At 42.1% G+C, this 22,144-nt stretch overlaps 1 protein-coding gene across 1 annotated transcript in view; it reads left to right on the forward strand.

The window, feature by feature from the left end:
- The first annotated feature begins 17,616 nt into the window (after nt 1–17,616).
- The window catches only part of SMS (spermine synthase), an 83,843-nt gene continuing 79,315 nt past the window's right edge, over nt 17,617–22,144 (forward strand). Inside the window, exon 1 of the mRNA XM_030574838.1 lies at nt 17,617–17,770. Within this exon, the coding sequence (XP_030430698.1) occupies nt 17,719–17,770 (52 nt within the window). The 5' untranslated portion in view covers nt 17,617–17,718. The remainder of the gene's footprint in view (nt 17,771–22,144) is intronic.

Consider the following 22,144-nt stretch of genomic DNA (forward strand, 5'->3'; position numbering starts at 1 on the left):
ATGATATTTGTAAAGTGCCCATGGCAACAGATTTTTATTCGTAGTTAAACATTTCCTGCAGTGTTTGCAAACAAACACTCCACCCTTGTGTTCCTGCATGAGAGTCAAAAGGAGGATGGGCCAGATCCAAAGCCCACTGAAGATGATGGAAGTCTTTCTTTCATTGATTTAATTGTGATTTAGAAAAGGTCATATTAGAGCTGGTAAAATAGTATAGAAAGTGATTTCTGGATAAATGTGGAGATTTCGCTTTACAGTTACTTTTGAGGGGCTCGTGAGCATTCTGCTGGCAGGAGACATGTCTGAGGATATTTTTGACTCTTGTATATGTTAATGAAATTTTAGCCTGATGATTTTTCTGGAAATTTGTTATTTGCTAATCACCATTTTAAACAGATTGACAATCAGAAAACAGAAGAAAATACCATATGACTCAGGTGACCCAGTGCATATAAATACCAACAAGCAAAAGTGAAGGTCAAAGAGAATAGTTTTCAAATAACCTACAAATTTACATTTATTGCCACAAACTATTCAATGGATACTTTGGAAACCAAAATATGCAGATTATTAAAGTATCAGAAATCTGATTCCGTTCATGAATGATTCGTAAACTAAAAAGGGCTAAAATTACAACTACTATTAGTTGCAACAGATAATTTAATTAGCTTTACTGTCTACAAGCAATTAAATGAAACTGGCTAATCTATTTTCACTGTCAGTAAATAAGTGTATATTTTAAAAGTTCTTTGTTTTAACAATCTATATAAGAACATATAGAAAAGTTAAAATCATACTTAAAAAATCTAACATTTTTCCTTGAACTACAAAAACACACCAACATACACAAACCACACTCTCACTGACAAATTCCCTTAGCTTTCAGAATTGCCACCAGTCTTCTGAATGCTTAATCACTCGATTGTTAAGAAAAATTGAGAGTGAGGGGGAAAAAGTCTCTCTGGAAAAATTATATTCATGTGATCTCAGTACACGAAGTAAAGACCCAAGTGTAGGAACACTGCCAGAATGACATTTTTAGAGACGCAGAATTATGAGAGAGAAATGTTGTCCTCTAACGTTCCCTTTACTGCCCTCTTGGCTCACACCCTTCTGAGAGTGGTTTTATGCAGCTTGTTGCTATGAAATTACAAATTGTTCCTATAAATAATGTGTCTATACATCTGATACATACTGGCCTGGCATAAAAGCTCTGCACAAGATTGTAGGTGGGGAGGCAAAGTGTTGGAGATTTGCCAGTCCCGTCCCTTGTGCAAGTTAGGCTACTCCTGGCTGTCCACCACTCAAGGGCATTTTGGGCCTTTTCCCCTGGGAACACTCTGCACTGGAGTTAGGAATATCGATGGCAAAGAAGCTGCTACAGTGGCTTTGTGCCCCCAGAGCTTCCACAGAGAAGGGAGAATCCCCAGGGGTCTGAATCCACTGGCTGTTTTGTGCCACTGGAAAGAAGCAACCACAGCTGGGTTGAAACTCTAGACACTAGTATTTTTGCACTTTTTAGACACTATTTGAAGTAGGAGCCACAACTAATTAAATTTGTTGGCTTTTATTATAACTCGCACTTTAACATTTATTTTTATTTTTGAGTGCTATGAAAGTTTAGGTTGAGGCATCAGGAATAATTTAGTCTGGACTTAGAAGTATGTGAAAATGTTTGCTGCAATTTGATGCTTGTGCCTGTCACTCAAATAGACCCAAGCAGAAATACTGGGTTAGATCCTCTGCTGGTGTAAATCAGCATCGTTCCCCTGGCTATGATACAGCTACACTGCTTTATATCAGCTGAAAGTCTGGCCCCCCAGGAAAAAAATTTGCAATTCTGCAACAAACAGCATTGTGGTTTATGTTGCTGGTCTTTTTGAAGGGACAGCAGATGAGGGATGCATCTGGGAGCCATTTGCCTTTGCCCATCCTTCCAGAAGGGCTGGATGCAATTCCCTTTGGCCCCAGTGAGCACCATTCCTGCAGTTGGCTAGAATGGGCCACTTGACAGCAATAGGAAGCACTTCCTCAGTACACAGATGCTGTTGAAAGCTTTGCTTTTGCAATACTCCCTTCCCTTACCAGCTCTGGGAGCTCGTGGCCTGAACTTGTTTTCCCTACATGTTAATGCTTTATGATTCCTCGTCCCCTACAGCACCAGGATGGTTGATCTACAGTGCTTTCGGTATGTCCTGTATTCAGATTAACTAGTTTACCGGACAGAAGGCTACATGTACAGGATTCCTAGCCCCAGAGGCTTAACACACTTTTTTAGGCCCAGAATCCCTTATTTACATGAGTAGTCTTTATGCTCACATTGACAAAATTATCTCCTTTAAAAATATGTAAATAGATGATAATCCTAAATTTTGGAGAGAAGTGATTTATTTGCCCTGTAAAGAAGCTAACAATAAACAAAACAAAAATACAGTGAAGTCAATTAGGGCTATGTGAAAAGATTAGTAGTGAAAGGTGACTATTAAAGACATAGCCTATGCACAGTGCTTATTATGGATGCCATTGAACATATGATTACAGCTGTGCTCAGCCTTTCACAGATGATGCTCAGTGTGCTTAAAAATACTGTGTAAACCCCAGTTATCACTTTTTTTTATTTCACTTATGTAGTAGAGAGAGCTTGGGACCTGGCGCAAGACCTGAGGCCTGAACCACAGTCACCAAAATCAGGGCCTGTCATAAAGCAGAACCTTGCTTACAAGTTCACTGTCCGGTACACAACCTTGGCAAAAATACAGCTAGTGTTGCAAAAACACAAGCACTCCTAAGAAGTACAAGGTATTCACATAAACACATTCCAGAAGGCTAGTACAGGTACAGGCCACCACAGAGTTATGGCATAAACACAATTGTGGGAGATGGTACAGGAACACACCGACCTCGAGCAAGACAAGGACAGGACAGGACAATGGATAGAGATGTTTTGTTTGACCCAAGGGCTAGGATTGGTAACTTCAGGAATGTTATACATAACTTGTTTGTAACAATGTATAAAAGAGAAATGAGAGGAGGGGCACCTTTGTTCAGCCAAGGGGCCAACAGTTAGTACCATTGTGATGGCCATACATGTGTTAATGTATCTGAAGATGAGCCAGGGAGCTAGTACCATGTTTTATCAACAATAAACCTGGCCGAGTGCCACCATCACTGAACCAAGTCTGTGGGTGGAGGTCTGCTGAGCCAGCTATCTGTGCAGAGCTGGGACAGGACACAGAACACACATACACACACGCCAACTGACATCAACTTTATATCTTCATCATTCAAAAATAAACTTTTACATATTCAGGGAAATTGTAGAGGTTAGACACAAATAATTAGTGTTGCTAACAGTTAAACACCAGTCACGTGAATAGCACTGTGCTTATGTGTAAACGGTGTCTTAATTACTTTACTTTTGTTACTGCATCCAATATTAATAGTAGATGAGGTGTGTAAGGTTGATGTATCTTTCTTTTTAGTTTATCAGTACATACATTAGCTTGTTTAGATGGCATCACACAACTATATATTTCAGGCAACATTAAAAAGGATTCACACATTTACATATTTTTAAGGAAGACAGTTTTCTAAAATCATTGAAGAACATAATTGTTGGTACAGTTTATTGTAAATGATGAAATAAATTTAAAGTGGCAGGACTTCTAATACTTGTAATATTTATCCAGAAAAATCAACAAGCAAAGACCCAATGTTTTATTTACTCTCTGAATCCCCCCTATTACAGTAGAACCTCAGAGTTACAAACACCTTGGAAATGGAGGTTGTTCATAACTCTGAAATGTTGGTAACTCTGTTAGTAACATTGTGGTTGTTCTTTTCTAAATTTACAACTGAACATTGACTTAATACAGTTTTGAAACTTTACTATGAAGAAGAAAAATTCGCTTTCCCTTTTTTTTTTAGTAGTTTACGTTAACACAGTATTGTATTGTATTTTCTTTTTTTTTTTTTTTTGGTCTCTGCTGCTGCCTGATTGTGTGCTTTCGGTTCCAAATTAAGTATGTGGTTAACTGATAAGTTCCTAACTCTGGTGTTCCTAACTCTGAAATTCTCCTGTAACAGATTTAGAGCATATGCATACAGCATAATAAAAGGATTGGCCACAGGCTTATTGTATCCTAGAATAAAAAAAATCTAGGAAAAAGATAGTTTAGAATATATGAAGTCATGCTAGTGCATAATCTTGCTACTCAAAATCTATAACATGACATTGATAGGGTCCAGGTAATGGCACTATTTGGCACACTCAGTCTTGTTCAATACATAATTTACCATACCTTCCTCTGCCCTCATCCCATTTTTCAGCCCCCAAATCTGTAATTCTCCATACATGTGATTTTTAAAAATACATATTGCTTTTTCAATTCGCAAGCAAAAACAGTAAAAGTTGAAGGCCAGTGGTCCAGTACTTATGTTTATTATTGTAGGGTTGCTTTTATGTGTGCCTATGACAGGAAAATACAGTAAAATGTGTGGAGAAATCTGACTTCAGTTTTAATCTCTCAATGGTTTATTCTGCATAGTGAATTCTTAAAAATAAGGATAAGAAAAAACAGACTGTCACTTTAAAGTTTTCAGGTGTCTATTCTAATCCATGTTACTTGGTGCTTCATGGATTCAGTGAGCTGTTCCACTCTTGCTCTTTTGGCACACTGTGCATCACAACAGTGTGGTCTGTGATACAGATGGGCCTACAACAAGCAAAACAGAATATAAAATAATTAAACATTCTGCATTTACAGCCTCAGAGTCATGTCCATAGCCATGCCTCTGCATGCCTTGCTGAGTTATAAGGTGTATCAATAGGTCAGTTGTATAGCTGATGTCCCTTGATGGGCCATCAAGCAGGCTAGCCAGTGTTGATGCCAAATTGGGGATGTCACCCGGATGCACGGCACAAGTTTGGAACTACAGACATACCATACATATAATTTACAGTACTAAGGTGATACAAACACACAAACGAGATTTGGAAAATTATAACATTTTTGTAGATACCTTACACAGCATATCTGGCATAACTCATTGCAATTTTAAATATTCATAATATCCTAAAGTGTCCCCCAGATTCCACACAGTGTCACACATGCAGACAGCTGAAAAGCAGATAGCAGTACAGAGTGACTTGTCCAAAACCCGACCATCCAACACTGTTTTGTTTTTTGTTGCAGTTGTCCATGCTAGAGTAATAATCTTCCTTACTCAAAAGAAAAATGTTTCCATAATTCATTTTCCTGCTAGAGAAATCCCACATAGCATGTACTTGTTGTTCATGGGTTTCCCTCAGTACCAAAATGAAACCAAAGATTACAAATATTCCTACATGGAAAATTCTCGTGGGGGTTAATTGTGTACACAAATCTTAACTTTTCAATTATATTTCATATGGCAATTTTTTGTAATCTAAAGTAAATGGTAGATACTAGAAAGAAATTATCTTTAGCGGTCTGTAATCTTTTTTCATCATACTGTGCTGGGATACTATGCAGTTTTAGAAATTTAAGAAGCACTGGCAAAGCATGCTATCAGATGAAACATATGTAGTAGAAGTCAAGATGAGGTTAGATAGTCAGTTTATGGCCTGAGCACTGCTGCAGTGGTTTGTTCTTTGCTTCTTGATAACCAGCATGGGGGGATCAGAAGCACAGTTTGTGACTGGTTGGAGAGTTTAACCTCAGTGTTACCCGCCAGTCTTGGGAGTATCTGCTCTCCCTTTTGCAGCCTGCCCTGACCTTGGCACTTCCAGTGGGGGCTGCTTTAGGCACACAGGGTCACACAGCATGTTTCTCAGTATTTTGAGCCTACTTGTTTGTCTAATTGTCTGCTTCCCAAACCTCCATTGAACTGCTGTTAATGCACTATTCTTTCAATTTCTATCAGGAATCCTGTATACCACTTGAAAAATCTTGCTTGCTTCTCACTTCTTTTGAGGAAAACCTTCCAGATCCTGGGTACTATCAGAAAGTAAAGCATGTTGCACACTGGAGTTTGTATATCTTAAACATTTCTCTTTGGTGTGGCTCTTGATATTATCCTAGAATCCATAAAACCACAATAACCTCTGATAGATTTTTTGAATGTTTTGGCAACCTCCTATTCAGTAGATATTCCGTACATTTTGCATCTATAGCCTTGAAGAAACCTTGTCTTTGTCAGTGGGTAAAGACAGCTTTTGAAGCACTGCTTAATCATTAAGGATAGCTATGTACACAAAAATGTCACTTTGCATTTAGCAGCAGTACCTCCAGTTTACACTTGCCTGTCGGAATTAGGAGGAAAGACTAAAAATATGAAATATTTGTCTATTGGCTAAGTGACACTTCAGAAGGTATAACAGTTTTCAAGTATTTGAAAGATGGAGGAGGAGGGAGAAGAATTATTTGGGATATACAAGGGATGGAATTCAGAATAAGGAGATGGCAATAAGGAAAATTCAGGCTGAATAGATAGAAAATCACCTAGTAGAGAGAGGCACTGAACTGTTGAATTCCCTTCAGAAGGAAGTGTAAGACTTGCTATTGTCATTATTATACTACAGTACTGCCTAGAGGCCCCAACAAGCTTTGAGACCCATTGGACTAGGCACTGTAAGTACACAAGGTGGTACCTGTCCTGAAGAACTTATAATCAGAGTAGACAAGACAGCAGTGAGAGAAAGGAGGTGGGGTTACCATAATTTTCACACTGAGACACAAACTGTGGTTTGCCCAAGGAGAGAGAGAAAATCTATAGCAGAGTCAGGAATTAAACACAGATCTCCTAACTCCCAGGCAAGTGCTCTAACCACATGACCACCCGTGTCTTTAAGGGACACTGACCCATGTTAAACACTGAACAAAGCACTAGCGCGTTGGCTGGGGAATGGACTGGATGACCAAACAGGTGTTTTTGCCCTGGCTCCTTTGATGCTATCACTGATGTGGCTTCTGAATTTTGAAATAACTGAAATGTTACTTTGTTGACTGCTAAAGGCTCATGCCAAAATCATTCTACCTTTGATAAAAACGATCATTAGAAGAAAGCCACTGCTTTCTCAATGACTGGCACAGTTTTGATACCTGACTATAAAAGCTTTTTTGCTCATTTATTGCCCCTCAGATTGCAAAAGACTTTCTTATAAAAGCTCAGTGGCCATTTCTTTGCTCCAATCTATTTCTGAAAATTTGCTTTAGTTACTGTTGCACTAACGGTGAAGTTGAGGAATTGAGAAGGTGAGTCTCTCAGGTTGAATGTCTTTCTCTATAGCCCATTAAACATTCTGCTCAGCTACTCTTTATCCCATCACTTAATCACTTTGGTTTTAGCAGTGCTGCACTACTGTTTTTACATAATCCATTTCTGTTTTGGAAATGTCAAGTGTTATTTCACTGTACCACATGTTGTATCATAGCACACACAAAATAGCTGTGATATGAATATTCAGACTATGTACCAGAACAGGTTGCCGTATGAATGGGTCATGTAATGGTGATATTTCTGATAGCAGGATCACAGGACTGAAAAGCTGGGAAATACTATCATAATCTGTATTATGCAGTGGATTTTGTACCCCTTTGGTGAAAATACTGACCCATTGAAGTCCATGGCAAACTCCTATAGAGTTCAGTAGAATCACGATTTTACCCCTTATTTGCAGTCCTACTGGTGATGGTGTATAATTAGAATTTTATTCCATCTGTCCATTATACATTCACCTGATTTGCTGGGCAGATGTGCATAAGCTTACATACAAATTCACTAAAATTATACCAGCTAGAATTAAGCCATGTGCAAATAATAATAAGAGATATACCAGTCTCCTAGAGCTGGAAGAGATCATTAAGTCCCCTGCCTTCACTAGTAGGACCAAGTACTGATTTTGCTCCAGATCCCTAAGTGCCCCCTCAAGGATTGAACTCACAACCCTGGGTTTAGGAAGCTAATGCTCAAACCATTGAGCTATCCCTCCCCCAATATAATAACCTTACAAGACGGTGTGATTTCCAGGTCACTGAGGTTAGTTTTAAATATAGTCACATTACTTAGTATTTGTATCATCATAGTACCTAGGATCCCTGGTCATGGACCTGGGCCCCATTGTGCTAGGTGCTGTCAAAATACAGGATGAGAGAGCCCTTGCCCCAACAAATTTACAATCTAAGTGAAAGACAAGAGACAGCAGATGGATACAGACAAATAGATGGGGGAGTACAAGGAAACAATAAGAAAATATTGATCAGCATGACAGGAAGTAGTTTCAGCACATCAATGGCTTAACAGTTGTCAAGAGTTTTGTAGACATCATGGAAAAGGAGGGTTTTATGGAGAAAGCACAAAGGTGGTTGTTTGATAATTTAACAATTGGAAGATGGAGGCTGGTATCATGGACAGGTCACGGACCGTGAATTTTTGTTTCCTCCCCGTGACCTGTCCATTACTTCTACTAAAAGTACCGGTGACTAAAATGTAGCCTTATTTATAATAAACCTTATTTGTTTTTGACCCTTAACACTGATTAATGTGATTTTTGGAGATTGCCATAGTTTATAGAAGCTAATTTAAGGGGGAGAAGCTGTAAGGAAGGGGGTCGTAATGAAGAATTATCCTAATCATTGGTAACAACTGAACTGGGGGAAGTCACTAGCTAAGCACCTGGAACCAGAATTTGTTGAAGGGCTAAGTCAGTTTTTGACAGCAGTAGCCTCTTCTGCAGGCATGAAGAGACTATTTTCTTCATTTGGACTAATTCATTCAATGTTGAAAAATCAATTGGGAGTTGAAAAAGCAGGAGAACTTGTTTTTTTCTTCTAGCATATGAATAAAAACAAGAAGGGAGTAAAAGAGATCTACTAGCTGTAAAAGTTTGAAGGACAGCCTAAGTAACTGAGGAAACCTTTGTCTTATTTTCAAGACACTTAGGTGAGTAGGAACTTAAGGGATAGTCACTTTGTTAGGCATATTTGAAAATTTTCCCCAGGCTGACCTGAAATAATCAGTTTAATTCACTGACTACAATGAATCCCTCTGTTCCTTTAATAAATCATTTAGTTATAAATATGAAACATCAGAGAAGTTTATGGATCCAGATTTAAGATTGTTTTATTCAATAAAAATAAATTGTATATGATATTTTTTGTTTGTTGAAATTCCAGTTATCATTCTAATGCAGCTCGACACAAACCCATGAGCAAAAAGTGAATTATCTAGTAAAAAAGAAATATATCATTCACCATTTTCTAACATATTAAAAATGTAAAATTAATAGGATTGAAAATATAAAAAGATATATAATTGCTTAAATAAATGTATATAGGAATAGCGTACCCTCCAAGGTAGCAAAAAGATATATCAATTCCATCAAGGCTCTATTTAGTTGTAAATCCACATATTTTAATGGTTATATCAACCTATGAGAATGGACCTTTCTTTAGAAAATAAGTGAAGTACAAAAGTCAATTAAAACTCATGATTTAAATCAAGGTTTTCTATTTGGTGCTTTTAAATCACTTTGATTTAAATTAATCCACCCTGACTTCTGGGAGACAGGGATCAAGTTCCCAGCATGCAACTTTCTCTGTTCCATAATACCGCCACAGCCTACAATTTTCACACTGTTTGGGTCTCTACCGTCTCTGAGAGAAGCATGGAGCCCACAGAGTTCAGCACTAGTCTCATTAATATTTCAAATACAGGACACACAACTCCCCAGCATTTGCAAGCCTTCAGGGAATACTACAACAACTGGGATCACAACGAAGAGAGTTCGTTGATGGACATAGTGAAAAAAATTCCAGATTATTTGTGGCATTCATGGAGCAGATGGCAGAGGGCCACTTCTGGGTCTGAGAAGCATTGACTGATGGGATTGCAGATTTGGGACGATGAGAAGTGGCTACAGAATTTTTGGATGTGAAAGGCCACATTCCTGGATCTATATACTGAGTTCACTCCAGCCTTCCAATGCAGGGACACTAGAATGAGAGCTGCATTGACAGTGGAGGAGTGGTGATCATGCTCTGGAAGCTTGTAACACTAGATTGCTACCAGTCAGTGGGAAATCATTTTGGATGTGGAGAATTTCCACAGAAGCCATTGTCTTGTAAGTGTGTAGGGCCATTAATTATCTCCTGCTAAGGAGGACTGTGACTCTTGGTAGTGTGCAAGAAACAATGGATGGGTTTCCAAACAGTGTTGGGACATTAGACAGCCTACACATCCCTATTTTAGCACCAGCCCACCGGGCTACTGACTACATCAACAGAAAGGGGTATTTTCCAATGGTTATGTAAGCACTAGTGGATCGCCAGAGGTGCTTTGCTAGAAGTTGCATGACACTTGCACCTTTAAGAACACAGGACTCTGCAGAAAGTTGCATTCAGGAATATTCTTTCCTGATTGACAGATTTACCACTGGTGATGTGAAAATGTCAACTGTAATTCTGACACGTTGCTCCCCTGGCTCACGAAGCCATACACTGGCCACCTGGACAGCCCCAAGGAAAGATTCAACTAATGGCTCAGTAGGTGCAGAATGACAGTAGAATGTGCTTTTAGTAGACTGAAGGGTTACTAGCGTTGTTTACTCATTAGATTAGATCTCAGTGAGTAAAACATCCCAATGGTTATAGCTGTATGTTGTGTACTGCATAATATATGGGAAGCAAAGGGGGAAGAGCTGCTGCCAGGGTATAGGGGAGTGGTGGAGCAGATGTCTGCTGAATTTGAGAAGCCAGATGGCAGGATTATTAGAAGATCCCCGTGTGGAGCTATGTGTTTGAGGGAGGCTTTTTCATAGTCAGCCACCGTAGTGCACTCTTGTGCTATCTTGAGATACTGTCTGTCTTGTGTACTTTAAATTATGTATATTTTGCTTTGTGCCTGCTGGTATCTATTCCATTGTGCCTGCTGCAGATTATAAATACTGCTGGGCCGGGGGCTTTGCCTGCGGCTATGAACGGTGTGATGCTTGCTGTATAAATATGGCTGGGTGTTCTCCTGATGCTATAAATTCTGTGGTGCCTTTTAAACATCCTTCATATATGGGGGAGTAGAAAAATAAAACTATTAAGAAGAAAAGAGCCATCTTACTGAGCAACAGTATTGCATAATTAATAACTTAGCAGTATTGGTTTCTGAACTGTGTTCTTTCCCTATCTTCTCTATTACGTTCCTTTCCCTCTGTGGACTCTGTATAGTCACTCTGCCTCCCTTGCTGTCTGAATGATTTTTATTTTTCTTTCCTTTCTATTTCCCACCAGCCCCTCCCCACATGGTATCTCCTTCTGCATGAACATTTTGATCAGTAGTACTATTATTTTACTATTATTTTCTTCACATAATTCTAAGTGAGATTCACTGATTAGGTAGATATTCTTTTTTCTGGTTTATAAAATTTTTAAAAGGCTGAGCCGGCATGCAACCCAGCTAGAACTAGAGGGAAACCAAGAAAATAAATGGGGCAAGACCCACTGCTTGAGAAGCACTTTTTAAATAGCAGCATAGGCTTCATTTCACACCACTACAATCCTAGTATGAACCTTAACTGAGTCACTCCTGATTTAAACAAGTGCACCATGTGTACAGAACTAGGGTACCAGATAATTGGTTGTAATTTACAATATTATTTATTTAAGCAATTAACTTTTTTCCAGTTTGCCAAAATTTTCCAGAATTGTCATGTTGTTTAAGAACCCTTAGAAATTAAGATATAATTTGACTTTCTAGGTCTCTTGTTACAGAAGTGAAATAAGTAAAGACAGGTCAAACTTCGTTGTACTTTCCTAGAATCGTAAGGATGTATTTAATTATTCAACCCGACACCCAGATTTGTAAAAGTATTTAGGTGTTTTCCAAAATGAGAATTGGAGTCTTAAGTGCCTAAATCACTTTTGAAGATGGGACTTGGATGGTGAAGTCACTTGTGCCCAGATCCTCACTTCCTTTGAAATCACTGGGGTTAGATGCCTAAGTACCTTTAGGGATCTGGATCTAAAGCTTTTCTAATTGAGTGGAACAATGCCTAAATACTGTTCAAAATCTGTGTCTAAGTCCCTAAAGGAGGGGAGGGCAAGGGAGAGATCTTGTGTTTGCTTTAACAAATTGTAATATACTCAGAGATACCAGGGGGGTTGGTATCAGAACCTAGATAGATAATTAATAAATTAAAGCCCCAGTTTTGTCAGAGTAGTGAATTCCATTCTTCTTTGACAAGTTTGATCTAAACAGATGACACAGTTAGAAAATACATTCTACTTAAATTCTCGTATTACAAGACATAATATATGTAAGTGCTTATAAATTCTCTGTAAGCTTTACCTTCAGTTCCCCACAAAATACCGTCTGAGATCCTGCCTTTTCCACATCCTTCTCTTCCAAACAGGACCTGAAAAATTTAGCTGACTTCTATGAACCAGAAGCAAATACTAAAGACTTGGAAAGCCAGAGGCATGTCACTGATGAAAAGCCAAACCCATGTCTATATCTGAAGGGAAGTGTAAAGCGGATGGGATTTCTATCAGGGCACTGCACTACAATTTTGTCATATATGTTTCCAAGCCCAGGTATGATCACTTTTCTGTTACTAACCAGTACTCATTTTAGTGTGATCTTAAAGGGACGAACCGTGGCCAGTGGGACCCACAATTGGCTGAACGTGCGGAACCAGCAGGTAAAGAAATCGGCCCAGTCCATCAGGGTGCTTATCCTGGTGGGCTGCATGCCAAATGTTGCTGATCCCTGGTATAAAGTCAGGCACCAGAAAATGAGGAATACACTACATGTGAAAATGTCATGACTTGACTAGCACCATATCAGAATTCTGTGGCACAGGCAGGAATAGAATCAAGTTCTTTAGGCAGCACTGAACTACTTCAACCATAGACCATCTCTTCTCTTTCTGCAGTCCCCTACCTCATTTACTACACCAGGGATCAGCAACCTTTTGCCTGGAACAGCGAACCATGGCCAGTGGGAGTTGTGATTGGCTGAACCTGTGGACGCTGCAGGTAAACAAACCGTCCCAGGCCACCAGCGGATTTCTCTGATGGACTGCGTGCCAAAAGTTGCCTATTCCTGCACTACACACTTAATTTCTGCAACAAATGGAGTAGGGGTCCCATAGACAGTAGTCTCCTTAACTTACATACCCCTGATTCATCCCCAAAGCAGATCCAGTCTGTGCACTGAAAGAGGCAGGCAACCTTAATTCTGGCATTTGCTAGCTTTCAAGTGCTTGACTTTACAACCTTAATAATGTCTTTTAATGTGCATAGTATTGTGCGTGTAATACGAGAGAAATTGAGAAGCTTGCAGCATTCTGAATGCGTACACAGCCTTCAAACTTCAAAGTGGAATATAGTTTATGTATATTGCATAACCCTCCCTCCCCCTCTAAAAATATAAAACCAAACCCACAACACTGTTAAAACACCTGGCATGGAAAATTTCAGCCCACACAGTTAAAGTCTGGCCAGATTACAATGAACAACAGGATTTATAATGGGAAGTGTCAAATAGCCTTCATAGTAGGCGGTGCTATCAGTCCCCCCTATAATTAAATTAAAAATGTTTTTAATTGTATCATATACAAATCTGCCTAGGAAGGCAATGAATGTATATTTCATGCATATATATATCTATAGATATATATATAGATATATATACATAAAATGCCAAATGGGAAAGAGTTGTTCTGGAAAGTCCTATTCAGGGCTTATTCTTGGGCAAACTCTAGCCAGAGATAACTCTATACTTTGGATCCCGGTGCTGGGGTGAGGGCTCCCTTACCTTGTGCCCAATTACCTTCTGGAATCTGGAAAGAGTTACCGTGTTCCAGTCACACCCTCATTCCCTAGCCAGCCACTCCTACTCCTAGGGCTCTTTGGGATGGTGGTTACACCAGCTCCGTGCCGTGGCACTCCTGTGCCAGAGCAGTTCCACGGGGGCTGCCACCTTAAAAGAATGTCTCAGGTGTGGGAATCTCCCTCACATTCTCTGCACTGAAGACTGATACAAAGACTTCATTTAGCTTTTTTGGAATGACCTTATCTTCCTTGAGTATTCATTTAGCACCTTGATTGTCACTGTTTGGCAGGCTTCCTGCTTCTGATTTACTCATTTAATTTTGCTGCTAGTTTGTGCCTTTTGCTAGTTGCTCTTCAAATTATTTTTTAGCCTGCCTAATTATACTTTTACACTTAACTTGTCAAAGTTTATTCTCCTTTCTATTTTCCTCAGTAAGATTTGACTTCCAGTTTTAAAAGAATGCCCTTTTGCCTCCAACCACCTCTTTTACACTATTGTTAAGCCATGGTGGATTTTTTGTTTTGTTTTATTTATTTATTTGGGTATACATTTAGTTTGAGCTTCTGTTATGGTTTTTTTAAATAGTTTCCATGCAGCTTAAAGGCATTTCACTCTTGTGACTGTTCTTTTTAATTTCTATTTAACTAGTTTCCTTGTTTTTGTGTAGTTCCCCTTTTGGAAGTTAAATACTACTGTGGTGGGTTTCTTTGGTATTTCCCCCCCTACAAGAATGTTAAATTTGGTCTCTTTATGGTCACTAGTATCAAGCAGTTCAGCTACATTTTCTTGGGCCAGGTCCTGTGTTCCACTTAAGCCTAAATCAGGAATTGCCTCTCCTCTTGTGGGTTGCAGGACCAACTGCTCCAAGCAATCATTAATGGTGTCCAGAAATTTTCTCTGCATCCCATCCTAAGGTGACATGAACCCAATAACCATGGAGATAATTGAAATCCCCCAATATTACTGGGCTTTCTGGTTTAGTAGCCTCTCCAATCTCCCTGAGCATATCATAATCACCATCACCATCCTGATCAGTGGTATATTCCTATAGCTATATTCTTATTGTTCAAGCATGGAATTTCTATTCAGAGATTCCATGGTACTGTTTGATTAATTTCAGGTTTTTACTATATTTGACTCTGTGCTTTCTATCACATATCTGCTACTCCCCCACTAGCACAACCTACTTTGTCATTCCTATATATTTTATACTCTAGTATTACTGTGTCCCGTTGATTAACATCATTCCACCAAGTTTCTGTGATGCCTATTATATCAATATCCTCATTTAATACCAGGCACTCAAGTTCATCAATCTTAACATTTAGACTTCTAGTATTTGTATATAAATAAGCACTTACAAAATTTGTCAACATTTAATTGTCTGCTTTCACGAGATATAATTGAATGAGACTTTTTATTTGACTTTCTCTCCAGTTCCTATCTGTACTTTATCTACTTCTATCTTCTCCTTTTTTACTAGAATAGAGTATCCCATTTAATAAATCCTCACCTAAAGAATGTCTGTGTCTGAACTATGTGCTCCTCTGCACCTGTCAGCTTTCTCCCAGCCATTAGTTTAAGAACTCCTCTACAACCTTTTTAATTTTACATGCCAGCAATCTGGTTCCATTTTGGCTTAGGTGGAGCCCATCTCTGCTGCAAAGGCTCCTTCTTTCCTAAAAGGTTCCCAGTAAGCCTTAATCCCGCCTCCTAACACCATTATCTCATCCAGTGAGACCCTGCAGAGCCAGTTAGACAGGCAGATCCGCACGTGGAATTGAAAGCATTTCAGAGAATGCTATCATGGACTTTAATCTTTTACCTAGTAACCTACATTTGACCTCCAAGACCTCTTTTCTACATTTCCCTATGTCACTGGTATCTACATTGTAGTACAACCACCACTCTTCTGCGGTCAGCCCTCCGGCCAAGTCATGTAATAATTCACTGTCCTAAGGTAACTAAAGGTCCAGTATAAAGTTCAAAATGTCCAAACTTCTGCTCATCTCAAATGCTCATGAAATCTTTTGCTTCTTGGCCTCTGTAGAGACACTCTTGAACAGCTTCTTCCCCAGCAGGGTTACCCCCATTTCCCTTTGCTAGGGACTCTGGGCAGTTTACCTCCGAGGAACTCCCTGCTACTTTTAGGCCCTAACTCATTGCTCTTCTCCTCCTCCCCTGAGCCTATCCCAGGGGCGGCTCTAGGTATTTTGTCGCCCCAAGCACAGCAGGCGGGCAGCCTTCGGTGGCTTGCCTGCGGAAGTCCCCAGTCCCGCAGATTCGGCGGCATGCCTGCAGGAGGTCACTGAAGCCGCGGGACCAGCGGCCCCTCTGCAGGCATGCCACCAAAGGCAACCTGCCTGCCGCCCTCGCTGCGACTGGCAGAGCGCCCCTCGTGGCTTGTCACCCCAGACACGCGCTTGGTGTGTTGGTGCCTGGAGCGCCCCTGGCCTCTCCTTTCCTTTCCTCTCTGGGTGATTCAGCTTGACTGCCTCAGACGTTTCCTGGAGGGGAACTCCCCTTATTTCTTTCTCTAGGGTCCACCTTTCTTCTGAGTTCCCAGCTCTATTTGAATAGTACTCACCCTGCTCCACCACCACAGCTGGGGTCAGTCTTTCTAATTAAGCCCCATTACACCCAGTGGGATCAGTAATGAACTAATGGCAGCTCCTCAGTAAAGCTAGGGATAGCTGCTAAATGATAGGAAGAGCTTGCCTCAAAGGACTAGCTAGTCCATGACACGTCTTATTGGCCGCTATGGTCTGGTTGCATGTTCCAGTGGAGGTTTTGGTAACCATGATGCCACAAAATGATACATTTCTGGATGTCACACCAGCCACAGGTGCTTGAACTAAAATTTTTACTACCACCCATTGTTTACATGTTGCCTCTTTCATCTGCTGTTTGTGGTATGCAGCATCTCATCTTGCCATTCTCCTTTTATTCAAAGATTTTAAGTTTCCTTACAGCAGCCTTTTTTAAATATTTTGAAGGAGAGTGACAGCAGCCTTCCTGCTAGGCAACAAAGTTAGTAGTGGGAGAACACAGGGCACACTTTGTGGTAGTTCTGTGAAAAAAGGCCCTGGGAGAACTCCAGGGGTGGAGGGATACTTCTGTTGTTAGCACAGGTAGCATCTGTGGCTTCAAAGAGCCCAACTTTAGAATCCATCAAGTTCCAAAGCGAGGCTCAGGGCAGCAAGGGAGGCACCTAAAGCTATTACAAGTATTTGTTTTGCAGAGCTGTTGAACATAGGAGCCCCAGTCATGGGCTGGGCACTGAACAAGCACAACAAAAAGATGGTTATAGGTTCTTACCGTGTCCCTAAACCTCTGACTGCCTGATGCTGGGGCAGGGACTGGCTCACCCTATGATTACCTCTTCTGGTCATTGCCTCTGAGGTGCCTGGCATTGGAAGACAGGCTACTGGGCTAGCTGGACCTTTGCTCTGACCCAATATGGCCGTTCTTTCGTTCCCTGCTGGGCTTACAACTCAAGGAACCAAAGTGTTGTGCTGGCTGGTCCCGGCACAGTGTGGGAGCTCCAGGGGCCAGGAACTGCCGGCTGAGGGGCTATTGCCTGGGCTGGGGGGCGCAGCAGGGCCCCAGCTTTTGTTTGCTGTTTAATTACTGCCCAGTGTCCCCTGACCTGTGGGCGGCAGCGAAGGGAGGCGGGGACCCCCCCTCAGGTTTGGCCTCTGCGCCCGCCTGCAGCACTGCCTCGCCCCCGGAGGCCGCCGCGGTTCGCTTCCTCAGGGTGGGCTGGGCGGCGCTGGCGGGTCCCTCCCCCTGCGCTCCCACAGCCCGCCGCACAGGCGGCAACGCAGCCGCCCCACACCGCGCACACAGGCTCGGGCAGCAGCAGCAGCAGCGGCCGCCGCCACCAGGCATGGCACAGGGCTCCGCCTCGCCATGGCAGCAGCAGCGCGACACAGCACCCTGGACTTCCTGCTCAGCGCCCCAGGTCAGCGCCCCTGCCGCGCTCCCCATTGCTAGCGCCCCGAGCGGGGCTGCTGCTCCGCCTCTGGCCAGTCAGACAGCGGCCCGGGGCAGCCGGCCCCGGCCCGCTCCTGGCTGCAGGCCCTCCGGCAGCTCCAGCCGCCCATGCGAGCGCTTCCTGCTCAAATCCTTGCGTTCCTTCTTCCAGATCTCCCCCACCCTGCACCCCCCTGCTTCCAGGCACGCAGCTGATTGCCCCCGTGCAGGCATCCGGCTGCCCTCCCCCGCCTGCAAGTCTCCCGGGGGCTCCCCTCCCCCATGTTGTAGGGCCCCCTGTCGTAACCCCCCTCAGGCATGCAGCGCTCCCTGCCCTTTCTGTATGCAATTGCCTTCTCCCTTCAGGCGTGCAGGTCCCCCCTGCCCTGCGTCTCCCCGTACGTGCGGAGCTCCCCCGCCTCCCCCCAGGCATGCAGATGCGTCCGCCACTCCAGGCGCGCAGCTCCTCTCATGCCTCGCCATGCAACCCCTTTCCTGTCCGTGTCCGCACAATTCACTTCTCCGACCCGTAGGGGGGAAAAAAAATACAAAGTCTGCTCGGCATCGGCGGCCAGCCTAGCAACGCCCCTAGTGCTGCTCTGTTTCGCCAGCCTAGAGTGTTGATGCAAGTGTTGGTGCAAATAAGTGGATTGTCGCTTAAAATTGTGTGCGTCGGGGGGGAGGATGTTGCTGCTATTAAGCATTTCTTTGCCGCGTGCATGACCTTTTTCTGTCCCTGGGTGACTGTCTCTTGGCAAGGTTATTTTTATTTTTCTGCATTTATCCTGGTGGGAAATGGGATCTGGCCAAGGTAATGCTTGGCCTAGTGTGGAAATAGAGCGAGGCAAAATGAAGTATTTGTGTTTGGAAGGGTTGGAGGGAAATACAACAATATGATATGGAGAGAGGAAACAAGGAAGTGCCCGGATTTCGGAGACCTGGTTTGGAAATGTGCATTGTCGGCCTCTTGCAAATGAGAGGGGTAGCTAAGCTAGAAAAGACTCAAGTTTTGTTTTTAATTGTTTATCCCTTTGTTAAGGTGCTATAGGAAGGGAGTTGGTGAGGGTGTGCATTCATGGCTTACGTGCTGTGATTTAGCATGAAGACTTCAGTCTGTGGAGTTGACTTGTGCATGTACTTGTCTATTGGACCATATGAATTGGAACCGTAAACTCACTGAACATTAAATCTCACCAAGTGAGGGTCAATCCATCCTCATCATATCCGCTCACGATACTCCACACCTGAATGTAGCCATTATATGAACAACATACTCTCATATGTCAATATCTGTACTTTGACCCGTTAACCTTTTACGCTTCCAGTTGGGGATATTGCAGATTATGTATTCCTTATGGCATCAGATCTTAAACCGAATTTTGCACCCCTTGATAATCTGTACGTTATTCCTTGATCACTAGAAACTTCTACAATTTAAACTCTGTACCGTTCACTTTTTTAAAAACATCTTAATAACATTTTAAAATCTGTTCTTATTAAAAACTAGCATTTTAAAAAGTAGCATTTTTCTCTTATTTAAAATGGGGCAACAGGAATTTTTGAAGTAACATGCTGATTTTTTTTCTGGGTCAACACAAAGTAGAGGGACACACATCCAAGATAATTTATTGTAATTTTGTAAGCTATCTCTGAATTTCTTATCAGATGATGGTGTGCAGAATTTCTGGCAGTAAGTAGTGATAAAAGTGAGCTGGGATCAGATTTTAACTACTGACTACAGCCACAGACTGGTCAGTTGCATGATGGGAAGGCAGGTTCGAGCCAAAACTCAATAAAAATATTAATTTTATTTGGTAAGTTAGATGGGTGATACATTTCACTTTTGGAGAGTGTTGTAGTAAACTTTGAGTACCAATCAAAGTCTGTAGATTGAAATCGATAGCTTCATAAGGAGGCAAGTAAACACTTGATTACTTTGCTAGTTATTAATTACTCTGACAATATTTATTTTAAATAATCTTTTTTTAGTTGTTGTTGAATGCACTCTTTTTTACTCCTGGGGGAATTCTGCACCACTGTACATGCACATAATTTATGTCCCTTGCAGTTTTCTTTGCTTCCCCGCAGAAAAATGACTTTCTGACGGGAAAGCAAAGGGAAGCCACAGGAAGTATGTTGCAGGGCAGCCATCAGAGAGGTAGGGGATGGGGATGGGGAAGACCTGGCTGGTGGCTCCTATCCTGCGCTGGGCTCTGCTGCTAATCCCAGCTGGGCTGGGGAGGATGGGACTCCCTCTTCCCCTGCACTTCATCCAGGGCTGGGTAAGACCCACTCCCAGATGCAGGAAGCTCTGCACACTTACCCCCATTCCCTACTTCCTGCATCCATCGCTAGGGGAGGAGGGATCCATGTACAGGGAGCTGCTCCCCCATCCACCCAACCCCAGTGCATCCCGATCCCCTCGTACCCCAGACCCTCCTGCTGAGCCTCATTCTCTGACTTGAAACCCTAACAATGAGCCCCACTCCCTCTGCACCTGGACCACCCCAATGAGCCACCCACACCCAGATCCCCACCTCACTGAGCCCCAGCCAGTTGCACCTGAATCCCCACTCCAGTGAGCCCCAGTCCCCCAGCATCTGGACCCCTGACTGAGCCCCCCACATCCAGATGCCCCTGCCGAGCTCTATACCCCCCCACACCCAGACCCCCAACCACATTCAGCTGGACCCCCCCCACAGAGTCCCATTACCATTGCCCCCACAACCCCCTCCACCCACCAACAAGCCCCTGTGCATCCTGCTCCCCCCTACACCTGGATCCCTGAGCTGCCCGCACCCAGCTTGCACCACACAGAACCCTCTCAACCCACACCTGGATCCCCCACAAACTAAGCCTCTCCATGCTTGGATCCTGCCTGCCCACACATGGTGCACCTGGTGCACATGGCTTGGAGGGGCAGGGCCCTGGGGTGTTTCTGCAGGCCCAGTCTTTGAGCTGTGTGTGGATTGGATGCAGCCTCACTGCTGAGTCTGTGTCCGAGGGGGTGCTGCACAGTGATCTCCCACCTCTGTGCAGTTAGTGGCCTGTACTCTCCAATGCCATGCTGGAGTCTCCACATTTATTTAACAAATATAACTTGCAGAATTTTGCACTGAGTTTTTAATTTTTTGGTGCAGAATGCCTCCAGGAGTACTTTTTCCAGGCTGTTTGGGTTGGGGAAGGCATTCCCCCGTGTTAAACAAATCCTTTTTAGGAATTCTGTTTCAGTGAAGATAACATAGATTCTAGAAGCTTCAGTGCAGGATGATATGTTTTTTAGTGAACCACTGAGAACCAAAAGGATATCACAGAAGGGAAAATAATTGTAAAAATTTGTGTACTTAACAACATATTCTGTCCTCAATACTTTTCTATGCCCCCCCCCTTTAGTTAATGAGGCAATGTTTTCAGGTATTACATCTGCCTTATTGTGTCTTTAAAATCCTACTTTCCTGTTGTTTTTAAAACACTTTTTTCTTTCCAGTTAGTGTGTGTGAAGTACTCACCTTAACAACAAAAAGGGAAGTTGACTAAACAGGAAAGTGTTATCCAATACATTAGTGAACGAGGAAAGCTACTTTTACTCTTGTGTGTTTCTGTAACAACAGGAGGTGAACAGTCTTTGGAGAGGAGTGAGTCTCTTTTCCCCAGATGACAGTGTCCTCAACTCAAGTTGTGGGTTTTTTTATATTGAATTTCACCTCTAATATAGTAGTGGCCCAAAACAAAATATTGGTATGATTTCTGTAATGAAACCAGTATATATAATCTATAGAAATAAGTTTTGAATATAAAGGCTGAATCAAAGGTTATTAACGAGCTTGTTTTTTTTATCTCCTATATAGGCAATACAGTTGTTATTTTTCTGTTCAACAGCTGCAGCTAGCAGTGTTGCAGGGTGATGGTAAAGTGCTCAGGAATGTTATGAAACTACTAACAAACTGTTGATGTATCTTTGAACTGTTCTTGTTTGTTAGAGTAATGTGTGTTGTCTGTATGCCTTACATTTCTCTGCCATGGGACAGCAACTGGAGAGTCTTGTTTAGTATATAACTTTTCAAATGTCTCCTACTCCCAAATACCAACTGTATCATTCTAGGCTATTGAATGATATTGTGGTTTAGGAAACATTAATGTATAGTAATATGTTTAGTCTTTAAAATCATGACTCTCTGTGAACGGACAGTTTATATAAAAGTAAGAGGACCATGTGATACCTAATTATATCTAGTACTTGCAGTAGGTGAAATATAGACAATATAAATCGGATGATTAAAAAGTATACTCAGGTTTCTTTCCTCTGGATACAAGCTAGACTGGGCTTTTTTATAGTAGCCTATGGGGGATTTAGGCATTGCAG

Source organism: Gopherus evgoodei, chromosome 1 (assembly GCF_007399415.2).
Source record: "Gopherus evgoodei ecotype Sinaloan lineage chromosome 1, rGopEvg1_v1.p, whole genome shotgun sequence".
NCBI classification, from domain to species: domain Eukaryota; kingdom Metazoa; phylum Chordata; order Testudines; family Testudinidae; genus Gopherus; species Gopherus evgoodei.